This window comes from Rhipicephalus microplus, chromosome 1 (genome assembly GCF_043290135.1).
Source record: "Rhipicephalus microplus isolate Deutch F79 chromosome 1, USDA_Rmic, whole genome shotgun sequence".
In the NCBI taxonomy this organism is placed as follows: Eukaryota; Metazoa; Arthropoda; class Arachnida; order Ixodida; family Ixodidae; genus Rhipicephalus; species Rhipicephalus microplus.
This window is the reverse complement of record NC_134700.1, coordinates 23025411-23052425: the sequence shown is the minus strand read 5'-3', so window position 1 is coordinate 23052425 and position 27015 is coordinate 23025411. Positions and strand designations below refer to the sequence as shown.

The window sequence follows — 27015 nt, the reverse complement described above, 5'->3', positions numbered from 1 at the left end:
ACTTACTGATCTGCTACTCGGATACTCATGGCGCGCTATCAGCGAGGGAACTCGTGACAGAGCTTGCCAACATACAAGGCTAGGATAACTGCATGGCCACATACTGCACTCAACGGTCAGCTAGGCCTTCTCGAATGCGTAACTCGGTCACATGGTGCTCACACACACGAAAGTCTCTGCTCATGCACGCTAGTTTGAGCACCTGGGCCATAATTAATCTCTTAATGCTATCTCAAAGTTGTTTGTGGCTTTTCAGTACTATTAATTTTTAATATCGTGGAAAAGCAAACTCTGTCTTGGAGAGTTCGGGGCATTCACGGAGGCATGAGCAGCTTACGGTTTCAGAATGGTCTTGTGTATTTCACTTTTGCATTTCTGTGCCTTCTAATGTTGGATTGTCAATGTTTCCTAAACATGCAGGCACAATTGGGCTGACGCTGGCACCTCGACTGCACTCTGTGTTCGGCATGGATGTCTCGACACAAGCTATCGAGGATGCCAATTACAATGCTCAGCTCAATGGTCAGTGAATGGCTCAGAACTTTTTTGAGCTAGGCTGTCTGGTCACTTTGACAAATGGTCTTAGAAGAGTGTGTGTGCCTCATCATATTCTTAGCTAGCTTGCATAGATAAGGCACGTGCATAATTAATTCACAAATGAATATGAAATTCAGCACTCTCTGAAAATCTTGCATTAGTGATAAAACAGGCTGTAACGGTGAGACCTCACATGAGATGGTCTCGAACTGCCAAATAGTTGTGCCTTTCTGTGCCGTATGCACTTTCAGTTTTTTGTGAATCCAGGCTAGTTTATTTCTTAATGCTGATAAAAAAAAACAAAAAAAACTGGAGGGGGGAGGGGGAGACACTACTGGGCTCTGGGTTGTGTTAAGGGACCCTAAAACACTTTTTTGATGTTTAGTCAGCCTTTAGGCTCAAGCATCATCAAATCGTTGACACCACAAGTTTAGCGACGTGCCATGTATGGAGGCCACTACAGGCAGTTATATCTATGCCCTTTTTTTTCACCCTTGCCTTGCCTTCTCAACTCATGAGAAACGCTGGCATCTTTGGCAATCACAGCACCCTCATGAGCACACTTGATGGCTTTGTAACTGTCAAGTGTGCTCACGGTCTCCAAGATTGCCCACTGACAGGTTGTGAGTGATCTCAGAGATTATAGCACAGTGCGCCCAGTTGCACACATGCCAGAAGGTAACAGAAACTAAGATTGTGGAGTGGTTGATATTTGCTCCGACAGGTGCCACAATCATACCAGCTGATCTTGCTTTCACACATTCCACAGCCAATCAGACCAGTAGCCTGGGTGATGACATGTATTAAGAGGATGTTGTACTGTGAATGGCCTTTTGAAAACACATCTGGCTGAGCCGCAGTGATAGGCAGCGACTTGCAGTGTTAAAGCATTGCAAAAAATTGCACAGTTTTTGCAAAAAGCTTAGATCAGTCTGTAAACGACCCTTAAAACTTGGTCTACTGGCCCATTGTGTTTCTAAAGAATAATCAAAACCGTTATAAGGTCCCTTCAGGAATTCACTGAGTACAGTGAACTCGGCAAGTTTGTACTGATTAATTACGTTAGAGAGGCCCTGTGGCACTTTTTTAGCAGGGCCAGAAAAAAGCTATCAATCGCTGGTCGAGGTTCCGGAGAACATGTGAGCTAACCATTACAGAGCAGCACATGGCCTGGAATTGGCAATTAATTCCTAAAGTCTGCAAAAGACCAATCTCTGCTCTTTCTACAAATGATGCTGTAGCGCCACGCTAGATTTGGCCAGCTGACCATGCCGAAAAGAAGCGTGCCGCATGGCAGATGGGGTGTGAGCCACGAGAATATTTCGAAACGGCTGAGCTCTTGGCCTGGCTAGACGCTGCAGCGGCGACTCCGCCTATGCCTACGTCCTAAATAAAAGATGTGACCTCGGCGCGGGCTCGTCGCTGCCGTCTCGCCTCTCGTTCCTCAACATATGGTGACCACGGACCAACGGACAATTGACCGGCGCTGCCACTGAGCTTTACGGCCATGTTCCAGCTAGCTCAAGCATTGCAGCCGCACTTTGACCCGCATCTGCCACCGTTTCGCATTACCGGCGTCGAGTTATAGTTTCAAGAGTTCGAGGCTCAACAGCATCTGGCTTCAAGAATTCATGTTCGAGGTCCTGGAGTATGTTTTTCCACCTGACCTCAAATGACGCCTCACCTATTACTCTTGGAGCCTTTGCCCATATGACGGACTACGGGGTGCTGTCCTACGGTTTTGCAGCTATGAACATTGCCTCCTACAAAAGACCGGCCACACAAAAGTTGCTTTATCAACGCTGATCAAGCCTTCCTCGCGGTTTTCATCGACTGCAGCTCATCCTGCACTATGTCACAACAATGAGGTAGACGACCGTCCTATGACAAATGACTCCACGAACGTATCGCAGCGTACACCGCTCGAAGATCGGCCTTTGGTTGACCGGTCGGCGCCTTTGAACACGCCGGTGAACACGACGTTTTCAGCGCCTACTGACGCAGTGTGCGACACCCAAACCAGCACTACCTGTCACCTGTTCGCTGACACCATGTGTGGCACCGTAACCGAACTAGCTGCCGTCTACCACGCCAGTAGCCAAGCTACTGTCAGCATGGCAATGGCTTCAGATGACGCTCAAGTTATGCCCATGTCCAAGTTACCCACTTGTGACTTCCTTGCTACGCAAACATATGACCATCATGCCGTTCTGAACCCAAGCTCTCCTGTGCCGGCTGGAAAAGGTGGTCCCGTATCCACATACACGTCGCACTATGCCCTGGCACAGCTTGGGCTGTCTGCGATGCACGACTTGGCGCCAAACACCTCTAAAGACAGCGCAGAAAAACTTGAAATCGATCAGCACACCCCACACGACATTCATCGTCACAGTCGTTATCATCAGTGCTGCGCAGGTCGGCGCGACAAAGATGTGTCAGCGTCGGTGCCATCCAGGTACACCACGAGCTCGCGTCGCCAGCCCATCTCTGTTAAACGTGCCTCCCTGCCACCTCCTCTACAGCATTCCAGTGACCTTTATGTAGCGCCACACTAGATTTGGCCAGCTGGCCACGCCGAAAAAGAAGGGAGCCGCGTGGCTCGGAAAGCACGAGTCACAAGGAATGCAGAACGGCCTAGCTTCAGAACCTGGCTGGACGCTGCAGTGGCGACTCCACCTGCGCCTGCGTCCCGAATAAAGCTGCGACCTCGGCACAGGCTGATCGCCGCCGTCTCGCTTCTCCTTCTTCAACAAGTGATGACCACGGACCAACGACCGGCGCTGCACAGCGGCCACTGAGCTTCGCGGCCATGTTCCAGCCAGCTCAAGCCTTGCAGCCGCACTTTGACCCGCCTCTACCACCATTCCGCCCCTCCGACATCAAGTCATGGTTCCAAGAGTTCGAGGCTGCCTTAGAGCTCAACAGAATCTGGTTCCAAGAATTCATGCTCGAGGTCCTGGAGTATGTTCTTCCACTTGACATCAAGCGACGCCTCATCTATTTTTCTTGGAGCACCCGCCTATATGACGGACTACGGGACACCGTACTACGGTTTCGCGGTACTGAACACCGCCTCCGACAAGGTACAGACCGAACACAAGGCGCTTCTCTACCAACCACAATCCAGCCTTCTTCGCAGTTCAAAGTTCGCAAAAGCGACAGCATGGCGTCAGCTACGCCTCTCGCACCATGGTCCGTCCAGACTATCGCTCTGCCAACAACCACCGGCTACACAACTGACGGAGCTCACCCTGTCACTTCAAGCGGCCCTCCGACCAAAAGGCCCATCACCCTAGTGTCTCCGCTGCCTGTTTCCAAGGAGTTGGTTCTGCCACCAGGCCCACTTCCACCTCTCTCCTTGGCAGATTTGACGCCGGTTACAACTTTGGACACATTCGGATTCTTGCCACAATCCTGTCCTGCCGCACAGGCTCCCGAATCGCCAATGACAGATGAGCCAGCTGATCCGCCTGTTGATTTCTCAGGCACAACCGCAGAGCACCCCACTTGAACGGTGAGGACCACGTACAACGAACCAGGCCAGCCAGGATTGCATTTACCTGCGTATGCTGAGCAGTCAATCAACATGCTGCCCTGAGCGCGTGCTGTTCGTCACCGAACCTTCAAGAAAATAACACCACCACTGGTTCAAAGTCTAGTCCTATTGCGGTGTCTGCACCTCTTCTGCGTGACATTCCCTATAACGAGTCTCGGACATGCCAATGGTCAAGTCCTGGAAATGCAAGCGCGTTAGCCCCAAGTACGCCGACACCGGGTCAGGGCTAGGCCTCTATCCTGCCATCGTTTCAAAGACGACGGTGTCGTTCGTGCCACCAGCCACATCAAGGCTACATCTCCAATGCCACAACACAACTTGCGCTGCAGCACAACCCCGACAGAACGCGTCATGCGGACATCACGGCACGTTTCATCATCGGTCAACCTGTGCACTCACGGCAGCACTGTGGACGCAGCACAACACGACAATCGAGATGTCATCCCAGATTCCAGCGCCTACGTCGGGGGCACAAGACGTGCGTAGCCCGCCCATACTGCCGACCACCAGCATGTCTACCGGCAGTTTCCATCCCTCGCAACCCTCGCCCGCTGCGATTCTCCCAGAGTCGCCCACCGGAGACCCACTGCTTACCGATGGCCACTCCACGTTGACAACCTGGACATCTCAATGGACACCTTACAGATTGCTGTTCATGTATATAGTATTTGCCCTTTTTTAAAATATGTTTTCGATTGCGCAAAGCGCTAGGGGGTGGTCTATGTAGCGCCACTCTAGATTTGGCCAGCTGGCCACGCCGAAAAAAAACCAAGCCGCGTGGCTCAGAAAGCGCGAGCCACGAGAATGCAGAACGGCTTAGCTTCGGAACCTGGCTGGACGCTGCAGCGGCGACTCCGCTTACGCCTGCATCCCAAATAAAGCTGTGATCATGGTACGGGCTTATCACTGCCGTCTTGCCTCTCCTTCTTCAACAATTCCACATACAGTGCAGACCACTTATACCATAACTGCTTATAGTGCAGTGTTTCAGAAGGACCAGAAAGACCGCAGAACTGATACATGTTCGGTTTATTATTGACAGAACGAGATTAAAAAAATATATAGAGCGTGCGCCTGGCCACTTCTTCCTCGTCTTCGAGCTCCAACTTCATTCTGTTTTCTACATCTTCCCGCCGACCAGATTCAACCGAAGCAACCTTCGAGCGAATTCAACAGTTGAATCGGCCTCTTGACCAGTTTTTCTTCAGGTGTATGAAGCTAGCATGCTCTCGCTAGTTTATCCATGGCTGGGAAAATCTTTTCAACCTTGCAGAGTTTCAACTGTTTCTTTTCGCTCTTCTCCAAGCAGAAGTACATCTCCTTCTTCTATACTTCTGTGACCCTCTATTTTTCTGCTGGCACACTTAAGCTCCCTCAGGTACTTCTTTTTCTATCTGGTCCACCATGTTATCATTGCCTCTTTTCTTGCACCCCAGTAATCCAGCAAACTGTATTCTTCTATTCTGTTGTCCTCCTGCTTGTTCATTGCTTGCCTGCCTCCTATAACGTTCGCCGGTGTGATGGGTTGTGGCTCGTTAGGATCATCATACACATAAGTAAGAGGCCGTTTGTTAATTACACCTTCTGCTTCAACAACCACAGTTTGTAGTTCTTCTTCGTCCAAAAGTTGAGCACCTATAGTTTTTGTCATGGACGTCTTAAAGCTTCTGATCAGTCTTTCATAAAATCCTCCCCATAAATTTTCAGGTTACTAGTATACTGTTGCACCCTTTCATCTTCCTTCTTTAATATCTTGTTCACCTCTTTCTCAGATTTCTTGAATGCTCTTGCATTATCACTGTAAATTGTTGTGCACAATCCTCTTCTAGCTACGAAACTTTGTAATGCTTGTATAAACGCTTCTGATGACATCCTCTTGACCAACTCTAGTTGTACGGCTGTTGTCACTGCACAGGTAAATCTCACATTGTAGAACTTTTTCTTTATTCAAGAATTACCCCGCATCGCCCTTGGACGTTACAGCAGGGGGGTTTACAACAGTGATACAAATAGATCTTCATTTACACAACAGACTTGTTCTTCAGAGAGCTTGTTCCATTCGCCTACACACTTCGGAAAAAAAGAATTCGCAAACATGCACGTCCTGGGCCGGTATTCACAAATTTTGTGTTTGTGATCATTACGCATTAAAACATAAAAAGGTGTATTTAAATAATTATCTTTGTTTATGTCTACCTTGTTGTTGTATATTTGAAAAAACAGTTTTAGTCTTAACTTTCATCTTCGTGAAGACAACAATTCCCCATTCAATTCTTTTTTCATCCTTGTGACACTGTCCATTCTATGGTACCTACCCAATACGTACCTGGCTGCTCTGTTTTGGATACCTTCTATTTGAGAAATAAGACTGGCTTTCGATGGATTACATAGTTGGCAGGCGTACTCTAATATAGGTCTAACACATGTAGTAAATGCACTCCGTTTTAATTCAACTTCACGACATCTTAGGTTTCGTTGAACGAAGTTCAGCGTCTGTCCAGCCTTACCAACTGTCTCACTGATGTGCTCATTCCATGAGCAGTCAGCAGAAAACACAATGCCTAGGTACTTAAAGACATTAACTGTGGTAAGAACCTCCTTATGTATAGAATAGTTATATATCGTTGTTTTTTTCTTTCTAGTAAAACACATATGGATGCACTTTTTCGTGTTTAAACACATGTTCCACTGTTTACACCAATCATATATTTCATTCAAGTCTCCCTGCAACGCTGTTGCATCATCGTCGTAATATATACTTCGGTACACCACGCAGTCATCTGCGAACAGTCACAAGGAGGACGTAATACCTAAATTTATATCATTTATGTATATAAAAAATAATACAGGTCCCAATACAGAGCCCTGAAGGACTCCTGAGTTGACGTTGGCATAACTCGATTTTTTGCCATTAATAACAACACACTGCCCGCGCTCCAATAAAAAATTTTCAATCCATTTGACAACTTCTCTATGTGTACCTATTTGCAGTTTGTGAATAAGCAGCGAATGCGTAACCGCGTCGAAAGCATTTCGAAAATCTAAAAACAAACAATCTATCTGGCCCTCAGCATCAATTTCACTTCCTAAATCGTGATAGAATTCTACAAGTTGTGTAGTGCAGGACAAGCCCTTGCGAAAACCATGCTGTACTTTATTTAGGGTATTGTTCTCGGTGAGGTGACTCATGATGGCTGAGTACCTGCCAAGTCTCCCAGATTGGCCGGGAGACTCCCGGGTCTTGACCGTTTTTTCTGGTTGTACGGTTGTCATGAAAATCTCCTGGAAGTCGAAATTTCTGTGCCTGATCTGGCCGCATTGACAAAAAAAGCAGCTAAATCTGCTCCAGGCTTCTCGAACCTGCCCCATTTTATTATAAATGAGTTTAAGAGGCGTTCATGTAAACGTACAGTATAATCTCAGTGATGCGAAACCGCAGCAGATACGAATCCTTAAATTCCCCGGCCAAATTTTACTATGTTCATTGGGCCTCAATTCAAATGTTTCAAACACATTTCCTAATCGCGGCGGGTGATACGAACTTTAGTACGAAAACTGTCAAACGAAGCCCGAGAGCAGCGTTCTCGAAGCTTCGGAAGTACGTTTGCGACCGGTGCACTACAGTGCGTGTGATTGTCGTTGCCACAACTGCTGAGGACGGAACCGCGGTCGCTCTTGACACGATCATGTATGGCGACGACGTGACTGAGAGAACCCCAAAAGTGTGCGCTCAACCAGTCAAAGCAACGCTGCTTTTCGGCAAACTCTGCGGACAAACCTGCGGCAGATTCTATAGTAGATGCTATAGTAGGCATAAAACAACTTAGTTTTGAAGGCGCGTGCGCAGCCAAGCGCATGGGGATTGTGAAATGAACTACCGTTTGCCACAACCGCCGCGCACAAAACCGCGGTCGCAGCGACGTGATAGCGATCTATGAGCTCCGAGGGCACGCTGCAGTAGGCTAAAGGCACTAAATACGTAAAAAATAAAAAACGTTATAGTTTCCCCGCGAGGGCGAATCAATAAATGCGACAGCAACAACTTTGACTGTCACACTGAGAACGGCAAGCAGATCGAAACGTGCAGCGCGCTGTTCGCACACAAATGACGCACGAAAACGATACTCTCAGGACAAGAGCGAACTAACAGCGTTTATTACTCGACATGTAGAGCGCTGTTTAAACAAATACAATGCACAATACGTTATCACAGGTACACATGAGTACAAACTAACAAGTGTCCCAGATATACCTCGCTGTGTATAAAAAGCATGCTGTTTTCGCAAAAGGGGCCTGTGCAGAGACTGAAGTGACCTTTGTGGGCCCGGCAACTAATGCTTTCGTTTTGGTAAAAGCCGAAAGCATGCGATTCTCCTACCAAAGGATAAGCGCGCGTGTGGGGCAATGTACACGTGAGAGATAAGCACGCGTCGGTGCGTCGCGACGAGCTCGACGCCGAGCGCGGGTGGCTTTTTTCTTTGAGTGCTTATATATATAGATTCGTATACATATAGGGTGAAGGACGACGGTGGGGGTGACCTCAAAAAAACAGCCTGGACTGTCCATATAATTGCAATCGCAATAAAGAGGGGCCAGACACGTTTTGGCATTCATGTCAAAAGTATCTAGCAGTGAGCAAAGCTTTGACCCGCGTTTTTGCGGCAGCCAGCTGCGCCGTCCTGTTCGTTCACGTTTTCCCAGGAAGACACATGCGAGTTGTTTTGACTGAATAAGATTCTGCTAGTTGTGTCGATCCTTTGAGACTCTCACCTTAGTGAAAAACTCGACCCTCGTGTGTTCGGCCACTCCTAGCCACTATAAGACCGCAACGCTGATGTAGGCGCTTGCGATTGAGACCCCCCTCTCACCCCCTTTTGTTTTTTGCCATGTTTTTGTTTGTTTGTTCGTTCTTGATTTTTTTAATGCCCCCCCATTGCGGATATCTCCCGGGTTCAGAATTCTTGAACTTGGCAGGCGTGTGAGTAAATGATATGCTGCATTAATTCGCATACAATATATGTCAGGGAGACGGGCCTACAATTCTGCACATCTTTTTTCGAGCCCCCTTTATGAATTGGCACAACGTGGGCTCTCTGTAAGGCAATTCACTAGCACGAAGCGACTGCGTAAAGATAACGAAAAGATAAAGGGAGACCGTCGCAGCGCAGCGCTTTAACACACGAGGTGAAATACTGTCAGGGCCAACTGCCTTGGTTTTGTTCAATTGCTCCAATAACTTTTTGATACCAGACACGCCGAGTTCCACCTGCATCATAGGTGACGCATTGCTAGCAGCTGTCATTATACTGTCGGGTTTCGCTGGAAGAAATACTGAATGAAAGAAGTCATTTAGATATGTTGCCTTTGCTTTGTCGTTCGTTACGATTTGGTCATTGCAAATGATTTCTGGAATGCCGAGATCACTTGATCCGCACCCCTTTAAATACTTTCAAAAATCCTTAGGATTGGTTTTCAATCTTTCAATAAGTCCCTTGAAATAATTTTCTTTTGCGATCTTAGTAGTGAGCTTGTAATGAAGCATTATTGTGCCAATCTCTCATAATGAGCCTTGCTGTTCGTTTTCTTATACTTCGCGAAAACCCGTTTTCTTTTTTGTATAATTTTATAATGGGTGATGTTACCCAAAATTTTTTTCATTTTTTAAGCTTTGAAAAATGTACGTGTGGTATATGTTCCTTCACAAGCTCACCCAATTTCACTTTAAACATATTCCACAGTTCATGAATGTTACAGTCGTCTGCTAAGCATTGAAACGTTGGTAGGTATTGAAGTAGTTTTTGGTTGATACCTTCAGAATTTCCTTTATCATAAAAGAATGTTTCTATTTTCACAAAAACTGAATCATTGAATTTGGTTTTGACGGTCGCAACAACAGCCAAATGGTCGCTAATTCCTGGCACGACTGTTAAAGAGCTTGGGTAACACATTAGGTGCGCTTGAAAACAACAGATCTATGATATTACCTCCACGTGTTAGTTCTCTTACGTATTGTACTAGGCCATATGTGTCTACAATCTTCATCATTTCAGAGTTCACAGTACAACGAGCAACAATGTCACAATAATCATCCTGCCAACACAAATCCCGCAAAGTAAGATCACCACCGAACAATATCATTTCACCAGACGCTTCTGAGATTATCTCAGACAAGGCACAAACTGCGCTCGGATCAGAGTTCGGCACACGGTAAACCGAGCCAACAATCAAACTAGAGTTATTAGGCAACACGATTTTGCACCACACTGTTTCGATAGCTTCGTGACAGACATCTAGAGCGCTAGACTGCAGTGTCGTATGAACAAGCATAAAAATGCCCCCTCTGATGCTCGGCCGATCTTTATGATAAACCACGTAGTCTTGTGGAAACACCTCACTATCTCTAATAGTTGGTTTGAGCCAAGATTCAGTGCCCATTACAATATCTGTTTTTACTGATTCTATCAATCCAGCAAGCTGGTCTACTTTATTTGTTACACTTCTGCAATTAACTACAAAGACAACAATATCTTTGTGTTCTTGAGCTTTACTTTTATTTATTGGTCATGTTCTCAAAACGGGACAACCTCAACCTTTTCTTTATCCCAGTGAAACGCCCTACCATTCATGATGAGCTTATCAAAACTCAGTTTAACTTTATTTTTTTATCGGCCTTCTTAACTTTAGCATATTGCCATAGCTTTTTTCTGATAGCACACGTTTCTGGTCAGTAATCTTCGTCGATACCGTACGTGGTCCCTTTAAGTTTCCTGGTGTTTGACAGAATTGTTTTTCCTTAAAAGATGAAAGACTTACAATGATTGGCCGTTTTGCTTTGTTGTCATAACGTCTGACGCGATGTTCCCTTTCAACGGCTTTAAGTTCAATGGCCAGATAAGATTTACAAATATCATTAATCAGCTGCTCTGATTTGTCCCAAGTTTCAAACTGATCATTATGCTCTACACCGTAGAATACAATGTTTTTTCTACGGCTTCGATTTTCTAAATCACAACCTTCAGTTATAATTTTCTTACTTTATCTAAGAGATATTTAATTACATCGGCTTGATCGGAGACCAATTTACTGACCTCTTGCAATTGTCGTTCAGTGTCATCTAAGTTTTTGCTCATTTCTGTCATTGAAGTTTCATGTTTCATAAGTCTTGCATCGATGGAGTCTAGTTTACTCAAAACGGCAGCTTGGCCATCCCGGATGTTTTTCAGCAAGTTATCTGTGTCACGTGGGCCAGCATTTGGCTCAACATCACCTGATAGCAACCACAACAACGCAAGATAAAGCATTCTGCTTAAGAAAAAAGAACAATTTTTCCCACCCCTCCCATAGACCTGCTTGTAACAAGGCAACGTCACACTTGCCAGAGTGGGTCGAGCCGGCACAACTAGTAGAAATTTACGAGTCGTAAACGGACAGTTTCAACTAACCTACACAAGCAGCAAAAGCGTCAGTCGCATGTCGGCGAAGGTGCCGGCTCCAAATCGTACGGTGGCAAAGTGTTGCTCGCTTAAGTAGCCTTCTTGGTCATCACGTGGTTCATCACGTGGTTCCCAGCCAGCAAAACGTGGCGGAACGATGCTTCCGATGTCCTTTCATCTGTCGTGCGTGGACAGTGGCTGTCCGTCGACGTTACCGACTACCGGCGGGAGCCAGGTGATGTCCGATGCTGTGCACAGGCCGGTCCTGGAGCACAGCGTCACCCCTCCTACTTCGTCGAAGGTAGATTCACGGAACGTTCAACACTAAAACAACGCAGATACTTGCACAAGCAGCAAAGGCGTCAGTCGCATGTCGGCGAAGGTGCCGGTCCAAATCTCTTGTATTTGTAGCTTTGTAATTTTGTTGCTTTTCTCCTCTCGAGCATTTAGCGGTCCAGCAGAGTCTATACCAACTGTGTTGAATGGCCTCGTCTGCATTATCCTGTCAGCTAGTAGTGGTGAAATTTCTTGAGCCATTGGTCTATAATTAAACCTCCTACATGTGATGCATTTTTTTTATAACATATTTCACCATCTGTCGGCCAGGCACAATTCTAAACCTCGTTCTTAGATGTGTCAATGTCGCCAATGCCACCGTGCATTGGCACTTGATGGGCATTCAGAAGTAGGAGTTCTGAAAAGTGACTCTCTTGGCAGAATTATAGGATGCTTCTCATCAAAGCTCAAATCACTCCACTGAAGCCTCCCTTTTACTCTTAGGACACCTTGATCATCTTCGAAGATGTTTGTGCCGTACAGATTCATGTTGTCATATATTCGTGTCACTGCATTCCATAACGTTTTCTGCTCCTGCTTTATCAGCACAAACTCTGCGTTGTCCAATTCTCCTGTGAGTGAACCTGTTTTTCTTTCTTTTTGTCAGTTTTCTATGTAACGCATTACCCATGCAGTAGCTCGTAACGCTTTCTTGTATGATCCAAACCTGTTCACATCAATTATTTTTTCTTGACTCGTGATGGTAGTTAAGCTCGCTACGGTCTTTTCATCATCTTTGTTGTCATCACTGTCCGCTTCTTGCATGGGGTCATAATCAGGCCTCTGTTTTTCATTCTTGATCGACGTGGGGCCTTTTCACCATAATTCACTGTTCAGCAAACGTTTCGTCTTCATCCCCCTTGTCATCAAATCCGCAGGATTTTCATCACATTTAACATAGCCCCATTGACTCTCGTTGGACTTGCTCTTGATTTCTGCTCTGCAGTTGCGAACAAACAGATCTTTCATTTTGTTTGACTTTATCTAGCATAATGCAATTTGAGAGTCAGTCCAGAATTTCACACTCTTTAGTTTCCTGACGAAATTCTCAGTTATATGACTGGCCAATCTGACTGATATTATGGCAGCCAACAACTCCATTCTTGCTAGTGTAATCTTTTTGATTGGAGCGACTCTACCTTTTGTAATGATTAAGTTGGCTTCATTGCTTCCATCGGAGTAGTATGTTACAGTGTATGTTGCTGCTCCATACGCCATTAGACTTGCATCGTAGAACACATGTAGAGTCGATGCTTTTACTTCAGCTTGCCTGTTGTCATAGCATCTGTTAAAGGGCCAGAAAACAGGCTCTGACTTTTTTTTACACCCCCCATACAAGCTTGGCAATTCGTAGATTAGACGGCAGCGATCACGTTTTCTGAATATTACAGCGCTGCACGCCGCGCAGAGCCTCTACTCCGAAAAACAATTCCCGCACATCTTTCCTACGCCTGAGCGACTCCCTTGCATGCGCAGTGACATAGCACGCAGCTTGCCTATTGGTCTAAATCGGGTGTGAAAAAACAGTAGTGAAGTCAACATCAGTTTCTGTGCTACGAAACTGCCCCTTGTTTCTGGGCACTGCGGTAAAAGAACCAGCCTCACAGTTGTCGCGTGCACGTGTACACTCCTCGCTCAACTGCAGCGCCTGTGCGCGTGTGCGAACGTACTTCACCTTTGAAATGAGCCACACGGGTAAAAAGCGTTGCTCTGTCGTCGGCTGCAAAACGAGTGACTGGGCAGCGGAGAAGCATCGGCACCGGGTGCCTCACGATGGGGCCCTGCGCGTTGCATAGCTGAAGCGAATCGGCCATCTAGCGACATACGTCAAGGACCTGATTGTTTGTGGTCGACACTTTGCATCTGACGCTTACACGGTTGACCAGCGGCTGGTGCGGCAAACGGTAAACAAAGAACCACGCTTCGCAGCAAGCGGAAGTGTGTTGCGACTGACCGAGTTCGCCGATGACGTCCATTGCTGACGTGTTGTCACGTTGCCGAAGTGGACAGAGTAGCGACGATGGGCTATGCCTTCTCCTTCATGGAAGGGAGAAGGGGGTGGGGCCGTGCGAAAATTTGAAACTAGCCTAAACCGATGTTCTAACCCCTGTAACTTCTTTTATATAGCACGTATTCGCAAAATTCTTGCAGCAGGATGTTTGCAAAGAATAACTGCACATACATCTATTTTTAAAATTTTTGCACCTCAGGGCTGTTTACTGGCCCTTTAATGGTGAAGTCATCTAAGTGCTGAAGCTCTTTCGACCAGTCCTTCCAAGCTGATTGATGCTGGTTTGGTAACGGGTCGTCCAATTTCAGTATTTTCATCCAAATTTTTTGCAGCAATATTTTTGCTCTAACTGAAAATGGTGTCAAAAAACCTAGAGGGTTGTATAGTCTTGTTAAAGCTTTCAAAACCTGTCTTTTTGAGAGTTGTCTCATGTTCTTGTCATTTCGCCATATAGTGTCGGGGAAAGCTCAACACGTCGTCTACAAAATTCCATTTCCGTCCCGAAATCTTAATATGTCCCTCTTTTCTTATCCCTCGATCCAGATTATCTCCTTCTTGGTCAAATAGTTTTCTTAGTTCGGCGTCATTTGAAGTCCATTTTCTTAAATTAATTCCCGCATTACGAAAAATGTCTCGTGCTTTTTTGTATATATTTGTCGATGTCGAGTATTCGACGTCTCCTAGTAAGACGTCATTGACATAGATTCCTTTCCGGAGTTGCGCCACAACTGCAGGATATTTCTCTTCAAATTTATCCGAATGTTGCTAAATTGTGGTCGCTAGAAGAAAGGTACTTGGTGTAGTTCCGGCAGTAACCCTCATCATCCTCCATGTTTTTATCTTCGGGCTTGGCATTTCTTCGCTGGGTATTCTTTCCCACCACATAAATCGCAGTGCGTCTCGGTCATTTCCGTGTATTTTGATCTGTAAAAATGTTTTTGCCATGTCGGATGACATGGCGATCTTGTGGTGTCGAAAGTTCATCAGCAAACTTGTGATGTCGAGGTTAAGGTATGGCCCATTTTCCAAGTTGTCATTCAAGGATTCCCCTGGATTTTGGCTTGACAATGCGTCAAAGAGGATCCGTATCTTTGTCGTTGTTCGTTCCTTCTTAGTTACCGCTTGATGCGGCATGTAGTATACAAATTTGTTCTGTATATCTGATCCGGCATCTTCTTCGACGTTTTCTGCTATTTCTTGCTTGAAGTCCTCTCGGATAGCTTTGTTGTAGGCTGGGAGGTCATCTTAACCTTGTATAACTTGTCACTTGGATAAGCTTCTTCTCTGCAATAGTGTTGTTGTCGCCCAATGTTATGTTTTCTTTCCTTGGTAGCCACACTTGGTATCTTCCTGCTTTGAACTCCATTGTTTGTCAGACATACTCTAGCACATGGTCATCGCTCATCTTTGTTGCTGGTTTCTCCTTGATTCTCATGCTTTCCATGTCCCAGAATCGCCGAAGTTCGTCAACAATCGTGTCCAACTTGGCACTGACCTTGAGTGCCATAACCGTCGATGATTTCATTGGCACACAATGAAATCCTGCAGGACCTTGGACCGTCCATCCCTACATTGTTTCTATTGCCATTACTTTTGGATGAATCTCGCGAATGCAACCAGTTACTACAATCCAGTAATAATCTGCTCCCATTAATATCGAAGTTTCCATATTATTTATTTCTTTGTCTGTCTTCTCACTGTCATCAGCCAAACAAATTTCCATCGATCTTGCTCTTTCGTGTATTGTCTACAGTGGTGATGGTGGCACGTCACAGGATATAACTTCTATCTCCAGTGCCTCAATCGTGACTCGCTCCGATGTGGGGTCCTTCCTCACACGGACCTCGACGACTTTCATGTCTACTTCCATCTCTCCTCCTCCAAATGATCCTACGGTAATCCTTTCGGATCATTTTACCTTGCACGCTAGTTTTCTTGACAGTCTTTTGAGGATGAATGTCCTCTGGCTCCCATTGTCCAGCAGAATTTGTGCGTAGCACCCTCTGTCTTCTCCCTCCATCCATGGAAAGGCTGTCTGCAGTAGTATGCACTTGTGCTCACCAGACTGCTGTGCGTGCATTTTGCAGGACTTGCTGGTGTCTAACTGGTCAGGCTTATACGTGCTTGCTCAACATCATCCCCGCTTTGCTGCTGTGCAGACTTTTCTGCAGGCGTACGTGGTCGACATATGGATGTCGCATGCCTTCCCTTGAATGTTTTGCAAGGTAAGTTAGCGCGGCATATCTTCACCGTGTGGTGAGGTCTGGTGCATCTGAAGCACCTTCGCTCCCATTGCAAGGCTTCATTCTTCTGTTGCATAGTGACGCTTTTTCTGCAATCTTCCGTGTAATGTCCAGTCATTTCTCAGAAGCGGCATTTTTTTTCATTGAGGTGCTTTGAAACGTAGATGTTTTAGTCCGCCTTATACTGTGCAGTGACTGGGTCACGTCGTATTCCTCCTCTCTCTTTTCTTTTATGCTGCGAATATATATCTTTAAAAACTCCGTAATTTCTTTCAACTTGCTCGTGCTGTCTCTTGACGCTGAGCCCGATTCCGTAGTTACTGGTTTGTTGTCACCTTTCTCTATCTCCTTCATTTTCATCTCAATCCTCATATCCACCGGTAGCGCAGATTTTATAACAGGAGCTACCAATGTGGCGTAATTATCCATTTCCACTCCTAATGACTGCAATGCTCGTGTGTTCACTTGCAACTTTTGGAAGAGTTTCTTCAACCCATCTACATCTTTAGAACTCTTTACTGCTTTTACGTTTGCTAGCTCTTTTATGTAGGTTTCTCTTAAATTATCTTGTCGTCCGAAGGTCTCTTCCAGAAGAGCGACTGCATGCTTGTAATTCTGATAAAAAAAACTGCAAACCTTCTATTAGAGACGCAGCCTCCCCGCTCAGAGACGCCAAAAGGTAATTAAATTTTTGATTCTTCGGCATGTTCAATTTGTTATGCACCGATGTCTCAAACTGATGCCAAAACCTTGGCCATGCTGTTTTTTTCCCATCAAATTTGATCATTTCAAGACGTGGCAACTTAACAAGCTCTTGCGTCTCCGAGATTTGGTTAGTACCTTGCACTGAGCTTGCCTGTTCTTTGAATATTCTTGTAGTCAGTTGCGTCGCTTGTTCTAACTCACGTAATCGCCCCTCTATTTTTGTCCTTGCGGCGACGATCTTCATCTTATACTGCAAAACTCCTTGAAATTCTGCCTCCGCGTCTTCTTCTTCGATGAGCAGTTCAATCTGTTTGTTAACTTGTCTTAACGTCTGTGACATGTTCTTCATTTGGTTTAGAGGCATCATAAGTTGCGCTTGATCGGCGTCTTCTTCCATCTTCTTATCAATTTCACTCGTAAGCGTTGTCACATTTGCTCAAAGAGTCTTCCGCTTCTTCGATAGGACCTCTTTATTCATGCTTAAAACGCGTTGAAAGAGCTCTTGCATATGTATGTGCGTCGTCAACAGTCATCGGTCATGGTCCTTCTCTCGGCGGTTCGTCGTTGAGCCAGACGCCGCCTTTTTGTTCTTCAACCCGTTAGTGTGAATGGGGTTGAAGTCTTTGCGTCTGTCTTCAGATATCCTGGTCACGGCACCATGTTTCAGAAGGACCAGAGAGACCACAGAATCGATACTTCTTTAGTTTATTGTTGACAGAACGAGATTTAAAAAATATACAGAGCGTGCCCCTGGCCACTTCTCCTTCCTCGTCTTCGAGCTCCATCTTCATTCTGTTTTCTACAGTGCAGAACTAGTTATAATGCAATTCTTTTTCACTCTCGTTTACCGTCCCATAGAACCCCATGTGTACACATGCCGATTATTGTGCAGGCCCCCCCCCCAAGATGAAAGATCGGTCATAATGCGGGTGCTGAAAAATCGTTTTGACAAACGTGGCAGTGAGTGCCCTTCTGAAAGGAGATGCACTGGCTGCGTCCCTGGGGTGCGAGGGACGAAGTGTTTAGGGGAGGAGGAGGACGTGAACTCTTTTCACAAGAAAACAAAAATTTACTGAGAAAGTGTACGAGCACACATGTGTCTCACGAAAAATTATCCAATGCTTCACCGCATGGCATGAGCAATGAAGCAGCACCTTGGTTTTGATTTTGTTTGTCTATATGAAGAGAAACATTTTGCACAACATTCATTATTTTTATACTGTTCCTGGGTCATTTATCTACAAAATGTATATTTCGATTTTTTTTGTGCCTTGAATTTTTTCGCAATTATAGGGCTTTTTATTCCACTGTTTACCAGCTGGCGACCGAAAATTTCACACTTTTCACATTCTTGTTCATCGTAAGATATTTTTGTTGCTCTACAACATATATTTTTAGGGAAGAGCATTTCATTGTGCATAAAGTTTGGTATGGGGCAATGCGTGCTGGAGTACTTTTTAAACTGGCAAAAGCCATCTTTCCGAAACACATGAATAACAATAATTTTCGCACAGTAATGAAAGAATTAAATGACACTCGTTTGCTTATGTGTGAATTCAACCATGTTTGCAATGAACTCACATCATTCCACTGAAGCGTGGTACCACCACGTCGAACAGATCACCCTTGGCTAGTTGCGGGCAGCGTGTCGCTTACTGTGCTTTTGCTGTTGCATGCCAGTTCGCTTGCTGTTTACTGTATATGTGCGTTTGTGCATTCATCACGCATGCTTCACTCGGGATCATGCTCGGGTGCGGCTAGTAGCCTGTTCCTTTAAAACAACAAATAATTTGCGGGCAACGCGTGCGAGCGGCCTTGCATGATGCACTTGTACCACCGTCACTCTGATGAGCAGCTATCTGCAGATGGCTATGATAAGTTTGTCGGCAATGAGTCAAAATGGCACTTTCTTCACCACCGGCCAAGTCGCCATCGCTTTTTTTATGCTTATTCATTAAGGCACCGCAACAACCACACGGAAGTCGTTATCACTCATCGATTAGTCTCTGCCGTTACCAAAAAGTGGAAAACCTTTTGCCGCACATTGTGGTGTCAGAGAGTTGAGTGTCGCAGTGAACTTTTATGCGACAAAAGTTATTACAGTTAAACCTGCTTATAACGAACCTCCATATAACAAATTCCTCAATATAATGAAATTTTTCAATTCCCCGTCGTCGCTCCATAGAAGCACATGTATTTGCAACCTCTATGTAAAATAGTAGCAGCGGGTGACAACCTTGATATAACCAATTTTTCCCACGGACAGTCTAAGAATTTCGCTCCGCATTTTGGCATTTAGGTACGAGCGTGCATCTTCTGAGGCTGCCCCGCCGTCGACGATGCGGCTGAAGCGCGTGCAACGCACCATGTGAGAGCCGAGCGCTCGTTATTCCGCGCGGGTGTGCGCCAGGCGGGCAGGCGGGCCTGCATACCACAAGCCCGAACGGCTGCCGCTCTCGCCGTCGCAGGCGCATGCGCGAGTGGGCCCCTCCCAACTCTTAACCAAAATCAAAACAAAGAAGACAAAAAAGAAAGGAAATTACATTTGCGTGTTGGCAGTGCCACGCTTTTAGTTAGCGTCACATATGTGGGGCCGCCTCGCCTATGAAGGGCGCTTTACCGAATGGTTTTCCGTGGTATTCGTGTCTGTGTTTGTGTTGTTTGCTCATCGTTTCCAACGCCGCGAGCGCGCGTCCAGTTTCACTGCTTGCGCATGGTGTGGCCCCGACGACGTTCATCTTGTCTTTTTTTTATTGTGATAGCAAATATATGGATAGTCTCGGCTGAATTTTGTTTTTTGCCGCCGCCGCCATTCACCGTGCATATATATATAAAGTCGTGCCCACATATAACGGCCCCACTTAAAACGAACTTTTGCTTAAAACCAACTTTGACCACCGATCAGGCATCGGCGAAGTGACCATACATTCTTATTATTAAACGCCGATTCTGCCTCCGCGCCCCTCTAGTTGCTGCTCTCCTCGACCACTTTCTGTTACGCACCCCGCCGTCCTTTGTCCCCCCGCTACTCCGAGCACCTCGCCAGACGAGGCCTGTGTTTTCACACTGCCACCGATCTTTCGAAGACCGGTCGGCCATTGACCCTGTTTTTGACCACTAGTACTGTCGTTGGCGTCGCCGACCTGGAGTGACCAGGCCATTTGCCAACATCATCGGCCACTGACTGTATCCGATAGTCTGCGTCTATTGCACGCGCGTACACTACCCCACCGACTCTACTAATTTGTGATTCGTTTTGTGTTTAGGACTCGATCTCGCTCACTTTGCACTCTGCTCAGCATGCATTGCGCGCGCGTGCGGAAGCGCGAAAACGGCTGTTAATTTGCGCGGAACGAATCGCGAAATATAGAAGTTCGTGAGGCCACGCAAACTGCCGGCACAACAAAACAATTGTTTGACCACGGCCGCCGATTCATCGAACACCGCCGCGCGCACCGATCCAGGCGGCCATGCTTTGACTTCCTCGCGCGCAGGCACTCTTTCCAAGTTTTTCTACGTGTGAGTTTCGCGGACCTTTCAAGCAAGCTCCCCAACCTGCCTCCTTCCCGTGTGTTTTGGTTTTCAAGGTCACCCTCCCACCACATTCTCCCCTCTCTTTATCGCAGCTCCTTGCCCTTCTCTCGCAAGTCTGCTCACCTCTCTTGATCACAACCCCTTTGCTCGTCTCCACCGCTCCGCGACGCCTGCCACGCTGGTTGGAATTAGTTTCGTTTTCTGACTGGAAATGCGCCCACAGCTGTTCCACGCGTTCTGGCATGTGCGTCGTGTGTGCGCATGTTGCTCGCTCTTGCTGTGTGTGTGTGTAGTCATGATGGCCGACGGGAGGACTAGCATGCTTTTTCGTGCTGCTCAAAAAATCGTCGGAAATGTGACCGCTTGGCTTGAGCGTAATCCGCGCGTTAGGTGCTGCTTTGCGGAGGGCTTGCGCGTAGCTGTTGGTTACCTGGCAGCCAACTTGCCGCTTCGGGCGTCCCGGTATTCAGCTGTGGAGATGGTGAATATTTTGTGGGTGGCGGTGATGCCTACATGTGCGCAAGGCCGACTTCGTCGACGTCGGTCCTGATGCCGAGCCTGAAGCTTCCGAACAGGACCACTGCGACGGTGATTTGTGGCAGCGCGTCGTCCACTCCGACCTGCGAGAGCGGGTGGGATATCTGTTCCGATAATTTAATTACGGCCGATGATGATGCCGACACTGCGGGACCGTGCACGGATTGGGGCATTGTTAATTAAGCACGTGGCGAGAGCGATTTGGAGGAATTGGATTGCAGGAATGACAAAGCTTTGGAGGCAGTGCTTCATGCAGCTTATGCCACAGGCCTTGTCGAACGAGCAGCCTGCCGTTTTAAATGAACTCGAGACCGCCCTTATCGCTTCTGCTCTTCGAAACACGTGCATCACGAACTTTTTCGGGCAAAAAAAAGTTTGTGTTTTCACTTGCAATTTTTTTCAAAGCTGTGTTTCATTTACTACGAACGTCGGGATACAGCGAACGGATGCCGCGTCACGCTCAGGTTCGTTATAAGCGGGCTCGACTGTGTGTGTGTATATATATATATATATATATATATATATATATATATATATATATATATATATATATATATATATTTATCTATGTATGTATGTATGTATGTATATAAAAGAAAAAACGCCGTCTGCGCTAGGCGCCCTGCAGCTCGTCACGACCGGAAGTTGGGGTGGAGTGGGGTGGGGTGGAAGGGTTGGAGGTTTGTGTGTGCGCGTGCTTATCTTTGGGGGGGGGGGGGGAGTCACGCGTTTTCGACTTTGACCGGAATGATAGCGTTTAGTTGCCGGGCGCACAAAGATCTCTTTGCTCGCTGGGTAGGCACGGTTTGCGAAGAGATTGCACTTTTCAACACAGTGCAGTAGCAAAATTAACTGCGGCACTTATTAGTTAGCACTCATATCTGCACCTGTGATTGCGTTTCGTGCCTCGTTTTTGTTTAAACAGCCCGTTAAGTATCGAGCGATTAACTTTGTTAGTTGGTTCTCGTCCTGCGTATGCCGTTTTCGTGCATCATTCGTGCGTAAGCCGTGCGCTGCATCTGTCTATCTGCATGCCGTTCTCAGCGTTACATTCCAAGTTGTTGCCATCGCATTCATTGCTTCGCGTTTGCGGCGAAACTGTGACTTTTCATATCCTCACCACCGGGGGGGATGTCAGGTTAGGTGCTGATGGAAACTTTCCATGACCACGGTGACAACAGATCTTCGGAGGTTAGCTCGTAATGCGCTTTCGTCTCGTGCCACGCCGCAAGTTCGCATTCTGGTAGCTTTCGCAATTAGCCAATTAGTTCTGGCAACATAACGGCATGTTGAATGCAGTGCTATGAACACGATTGCAAAAAATTGTAATGCTATAAGAAGTAAGGCCTGCAGCCAATTCTTTCGGATCCGATATTGTGGAACTCATACAAAATGCTGGTGTGAGCAAATATGGCCGCTCCAGGGAGATGTGCTCGTTCAAGACGGGTGGTTTAGTTTCTGTTTGAGCATTCAACAGCAGTTCTAACACGCAGGAGATGTTATCTTATGCAGTTTTCAGGAGATATATGGTGTGCCGACTCTTTTGATCTCTGATTCAGCAGCGCTCGCGCGCTTCTACTCACTCATGAAAGTTACGATGTGCGGGGTCATGTTATGGAACATGGCGGTGACGGCAAGAACCCGCCGAAAGTGTCCATACAATTGCCATCGCAATAATAACGTAGTTTTTTACTATAAGATGAGTGTTTTTGGTTAGCTCTGCCTTCAGTCCCCTTTTGTTTATTTGTGCGTTTATCTTTCAAGTTTTCGGGCTAAACTTGCATATAACAAAATCCTTTTTATAACAAATTATCCGGGAATTCATCAATTTTGTTATATCCATGTTTTAACTGTACTTCTCTCATTTATGGCTTTTTGTGTTCGAAGGCATTGTTAGGTAATTGTCGGCGGTCGTAGATGCCGACAGGAAAGTTTGCCGTGCGAAATCTGACCGCAAGTCTTCATGCTGGCTCTTATTTCTTTTCAGTTCTTTTTTTTCTTAAATCCGCTCCACCAGCAAAAAAACATCTGGAAAGTGAGCTTCCTTGCTCACAATGCCCCAAATCTGCGTGTCGTGCTTGCCGTGGTCTATGATATCTTCGTCGCAAGCAAACTACAGCGGGGAACACATGAGCGTGCACCTATTACTTGTTTTAGAATGCCTGTTTTAAAATTCTGTTTCGCTTCGTATGCATCATATTTTTACCGCAACCGTGTCGGAAGTGTTCATTGTAAAAGTAGGAAGCCTTGAAAAATGTTCCCTGTATGTGGACTCAGTTTCAAAGAGTAGAAGAGAAAAACCGTAAGTGCACCGAAATATGGTCGTTATAACAGATAGATCGTTATATCTTGGATCGTTATAAGTTGGTTGGACTATACCACCAAAAAAGACAAAGCTGTTGGCTGACATGCAGAAAACAAACAACAAAATGCTTTGCGGCATTACCGTATTCTCCTCTAAAAAAAAGAGCATTGCCCGATTGCTAAAAAGATTGCATGCACAGAGGTAAACACGGAAATAAGCACGAATCACACACGTACACACACACAAAAAAAATGTAACTAGAAGTGCAAAGACAAAGTGTCTTATAGTGTGCATGATGGGGCTTTAGACGGACAACATGCACTACTTCTGGTCATGCGCGGCATCCCCGAGATGCACTAATACCATCAGGAATCACTACGTAGTCCAGTTGGCTGACTCAATGAATTGCTTTGTATTGGCCGAAATAATGGCGCAAGAGTTTTTCAGCTAATTCACAGCGGCGAGTGGGTGTCTAAATTCATACTCTGTCACCTGGCTTGTATGGCACTTCGCGTCTTTGGAGGTTGTAACAGCGATTCGCCGCTGGCCATCTATGCGTAGCCGCGCAACCTGCCAGGCTTTTTCTGCGTGCTGGAAGTCATCATCATCATCATCATCATCAGCCTGACTACGTCCACTGCCGGACAAAGGCCTCTCCCATGTTCCACCAGTTAACCCGGTCCTGTGCTTGCTGCTGCCAATTTATACCCGCAAACTTCTTAATCTCGTCTGCCCACTTAACCTTCTGTCTTCCCCTAACCCGCTTGCCTTCTCTGGGAATCCAGTTAGTTACCATTAACGACCAGCGGTTATCCTGTCTACGCGCTACATGCCCGGCCCATGTCCATTTTTTCTTCTTGATTTCAGCTATGACATCCTTAACCCCCGTTTGTTCCCTAATCCACTCTGCTCTCTTCTTGTTTCTTAAGGTTACACCTACCATTTTTCTTTCCATCGCTCGTTGCGTCGTCCTCAATTTAAGCTGAACCCTCTTTGTAAGTCTCTAGGTTTCTGCTCCGTAGCTAAGTACCAGCAAGATACAGCTGTTATATACCTTCCTATTAAGGGATAGTGGCAATTTACCTGTCATAATTTGAGAGTGCTTGCCAAACGTGCTCCACCCCATTCTTATTCTTCAAGTTAATTCAATCTCATAGTTCGGCTCCGCGGTTATTACCTGCCCTAAGTAGACATAGTCTTTCTACAACTTGAAGTGCACTATTGCCTATTTCGAAGTGCTGCTCTCTTCCGAGGTTGTTGTACATTACTTTCGTTTTCTGCACATTAATTTTAAGACCCATCTTTCTGCTCTCTCTGTCTAACTCCGTAATCATAAGTTGCAATTTGTCCCCTGAGTGACTCCCCTGAGCGACTTCCAGTGAATCCCCTGAGCGACTTCCAGTGAGTTGGAACAGAGGTCTTGCACTGGTAAGGCGACGTGAGGTATTTCCCGCCTTATGTATATCATTGCGCTTCCATTTGCAAACGACGTTATGCTCGGGTTGCCGTGTCGGGTGTACCCTGAGAGCGTCCTTGCATTCGGTAGACCGGCTTCGGAGAGGGCTAGAATCGGTATTGGAATGTCGCGCAGGAAAAGGTTGAGTTCGCACAGACGTTTTAGAAGACTGGCGCAGTTCCATTGCATTATTAAGGGCACTTTTGAAGGACAAAATAGACCAGGTGGGCGAGACATTGCAATTGTTCTACTGTGTGTATGTGCAAGCAGAGCAAAGTAACACTGACTCTAGAGTCAGGACTGCTTCCAACATGTCCTTCGTTGAACTCGCAGGCATCTTAGCGACGTGGGAACGTAGTGCGGTGAACAGAGCGCGAATAACGTGCTCGAGGTTTTCTTGCTGTTTGCTTCCAGATGGTACTTGAGGTGGGCTCAGTGCAACAGTGTAGGTGCGCTTGGCGGACTCTTTCTTGATACATTTCTCACCAGCGTTGAGCACTTTCTCTGACTCAGTAACAGCTCTTGCTGGATTTAGGCGCAATTTCCTGCGTACTCGTTGTCCAAACCGCCATGTTGTGGGGCGCCGAACGTCTTCTTTGTGAACGATGGTTCGTTCACAGTCTTCGGGCCGAGGACAAACGTCTCATTTCTTCGCAGCGCAGCTGTTCGTGCTGGACATCGGCTGTAGCTAGCTGGGTGGTCGCCGCCACAGTTTTCACACACAAGTTTTTCTTTACTTGTACACGTCTTAGTCATGAGGCCCCCCACAGCGCTTACAGCTTTGTTCCCCACGACAGTGCTTAGCAACATGTCCAAAATGCTGACATTTAAAACAGCATAGGGGCGTCTCCACGTAGTCTGTAAGCTCGTGTCTGGTGAAGCCAAGGTTGATCTTCTCTGGCCGTTCTGAATTGGGAGCGAATGTGAGAACCACAGAGTCAGTGCGCCTTGATTCCCACTCGGAGGATGAGGTTTGAACTCGTATGATTCTTCTTGCGTGGTATACTCCCTGAGGTCTCAGGTAGGTTAACATCTCTTCGTCCGAGTACCATCTTGGGTCTCCTTTTATAATGCATGTGTAGTGGAGCATACGCACCAACGCGTATGCGCCTTCGGAAGACAACGAAAAGCCCGTGCTCTGCTTGGGCGAGAGTTTGTGCCGCCTTTGCCAGACTTGCCGTACGCCCACTTTCCGTTGCCACCTCGTTGCGACTTCTCTGCTCGAATAAACGTCATCACATTCGGTGAAGGCTGCTGAGATCCCCAAGCAAACCTGGAGCTCCGCTCTCGCAAGTTGCCTGAAAGACTACCGCCAAACATGACTGACGCAGTCGCCAACCAGCCCGTCCCAGCCCAGCCAGCACCATCGGCTGCCCCGTCTACCTGCCCCGGCGCTACTCGCCAGTGGGACCCACCAATCTTCAGCGGAAGTGGTGAGCAAGACGTCGAAGACTGGCTCTCCTTGTACGAACGCGTAAGCGCCAGCAACAAGTGGGACGAGGACTCTAAACTCGCCTACGTTATCTTTTACTTGGCAGACGTAGCTAAGCTTTGGTTTACCAACCGCGAAACCGCCATCGCCAACTGGTCCTCCTTTAAGACCCTTGTAACAGAAGCGTTCAGCCGACCAGAGGTCCGCAAGCTCCGCGCTGACCAGCGTTTGCGCCACAGAGCCCAGCAACCTAACGAAACGTTTACGAGTTACATTGAGGATGTGCTCGACCTCTGCAGGCGTGTTAACCCATCTATGCACGAAGAAGAGAAAATTCGGCAGATTCTCAAGGGCATTGAGGATGGTGCATTCCAGATGTTGCTAGCGAAAAGCCCGACCTCGGTGGCAATCCTCGTAAGCCTGTGCCAGAGCTTCGATGAATTACGCCGTCAGCATTCCATCGCCCGACAGAGTGTCTCACCACCAGATTCGATCTCTGCTGTCGCACTCGCAAATGCCAACGTTCGCCAAGAAAGTCATCTCCTATGCGTCGTAGACCACCTCCTGAGGAGGGAAACTAATCAGTGCAGTTTCAGAGGCAAGAACTGCAACTTCTGCGCAATTGTCAAGGCCTCCATTTTCGCCGCAAAATGTTGTTGATGTCAATGTTGAGGGAGTTGCCACACAAGCGTTAATTGATACTGGGGCCGCCGTTTCTGTGATGAATGCAAAATTTTGTCGCAAACTGAAGAAAGTGACCACATCTCTCTGTGGCATCGTGCTGTCCACGGCTAGCGCGCAATGCATTCAGCCCTCGGCTGTGTGTACGGCGCGCGTCGTCATCCAAGACGTTTTGTACATCGTCCAATTTTTTGTACTACCATCTTGCTCTCATGACCTTATCCCGGGTTGGGATTTCTTATCAGGTCA

The 27015-nt window shown here is 46.7% G+C and overlaps 1 protein-coding gene across 5 annotated transcripts in view; it reads left to right on the top strand.

Annotated features, from left to right (window-relative positions):
- The window catches only part of LOC119178135 (tRNA (uracil-5-)-methyltransferase homolog B), a 227847-nt gene that overhangs the window by 157430 nt on the left and 43402 nt on the right, over positions 1-27015 (top strand). For 4 of the 5 annotated variants that reach the window (XM_037429298.2, XM_075890797.1, XM_075890637.1 and 1 more), the window contains one exon: positions 421-522. The exons of the other annotated variant lie outside the window; for it this stretch is intronic. In XM_037429298.2, the coding sequence (XP_037285195.1) occupies positions 421-522 (102 nt within the window). The remainder of the gene's footprint in view (positions 1-420; positions 523-27015) is intronic. 5 annotated transcript variants of the gene reach the window in all.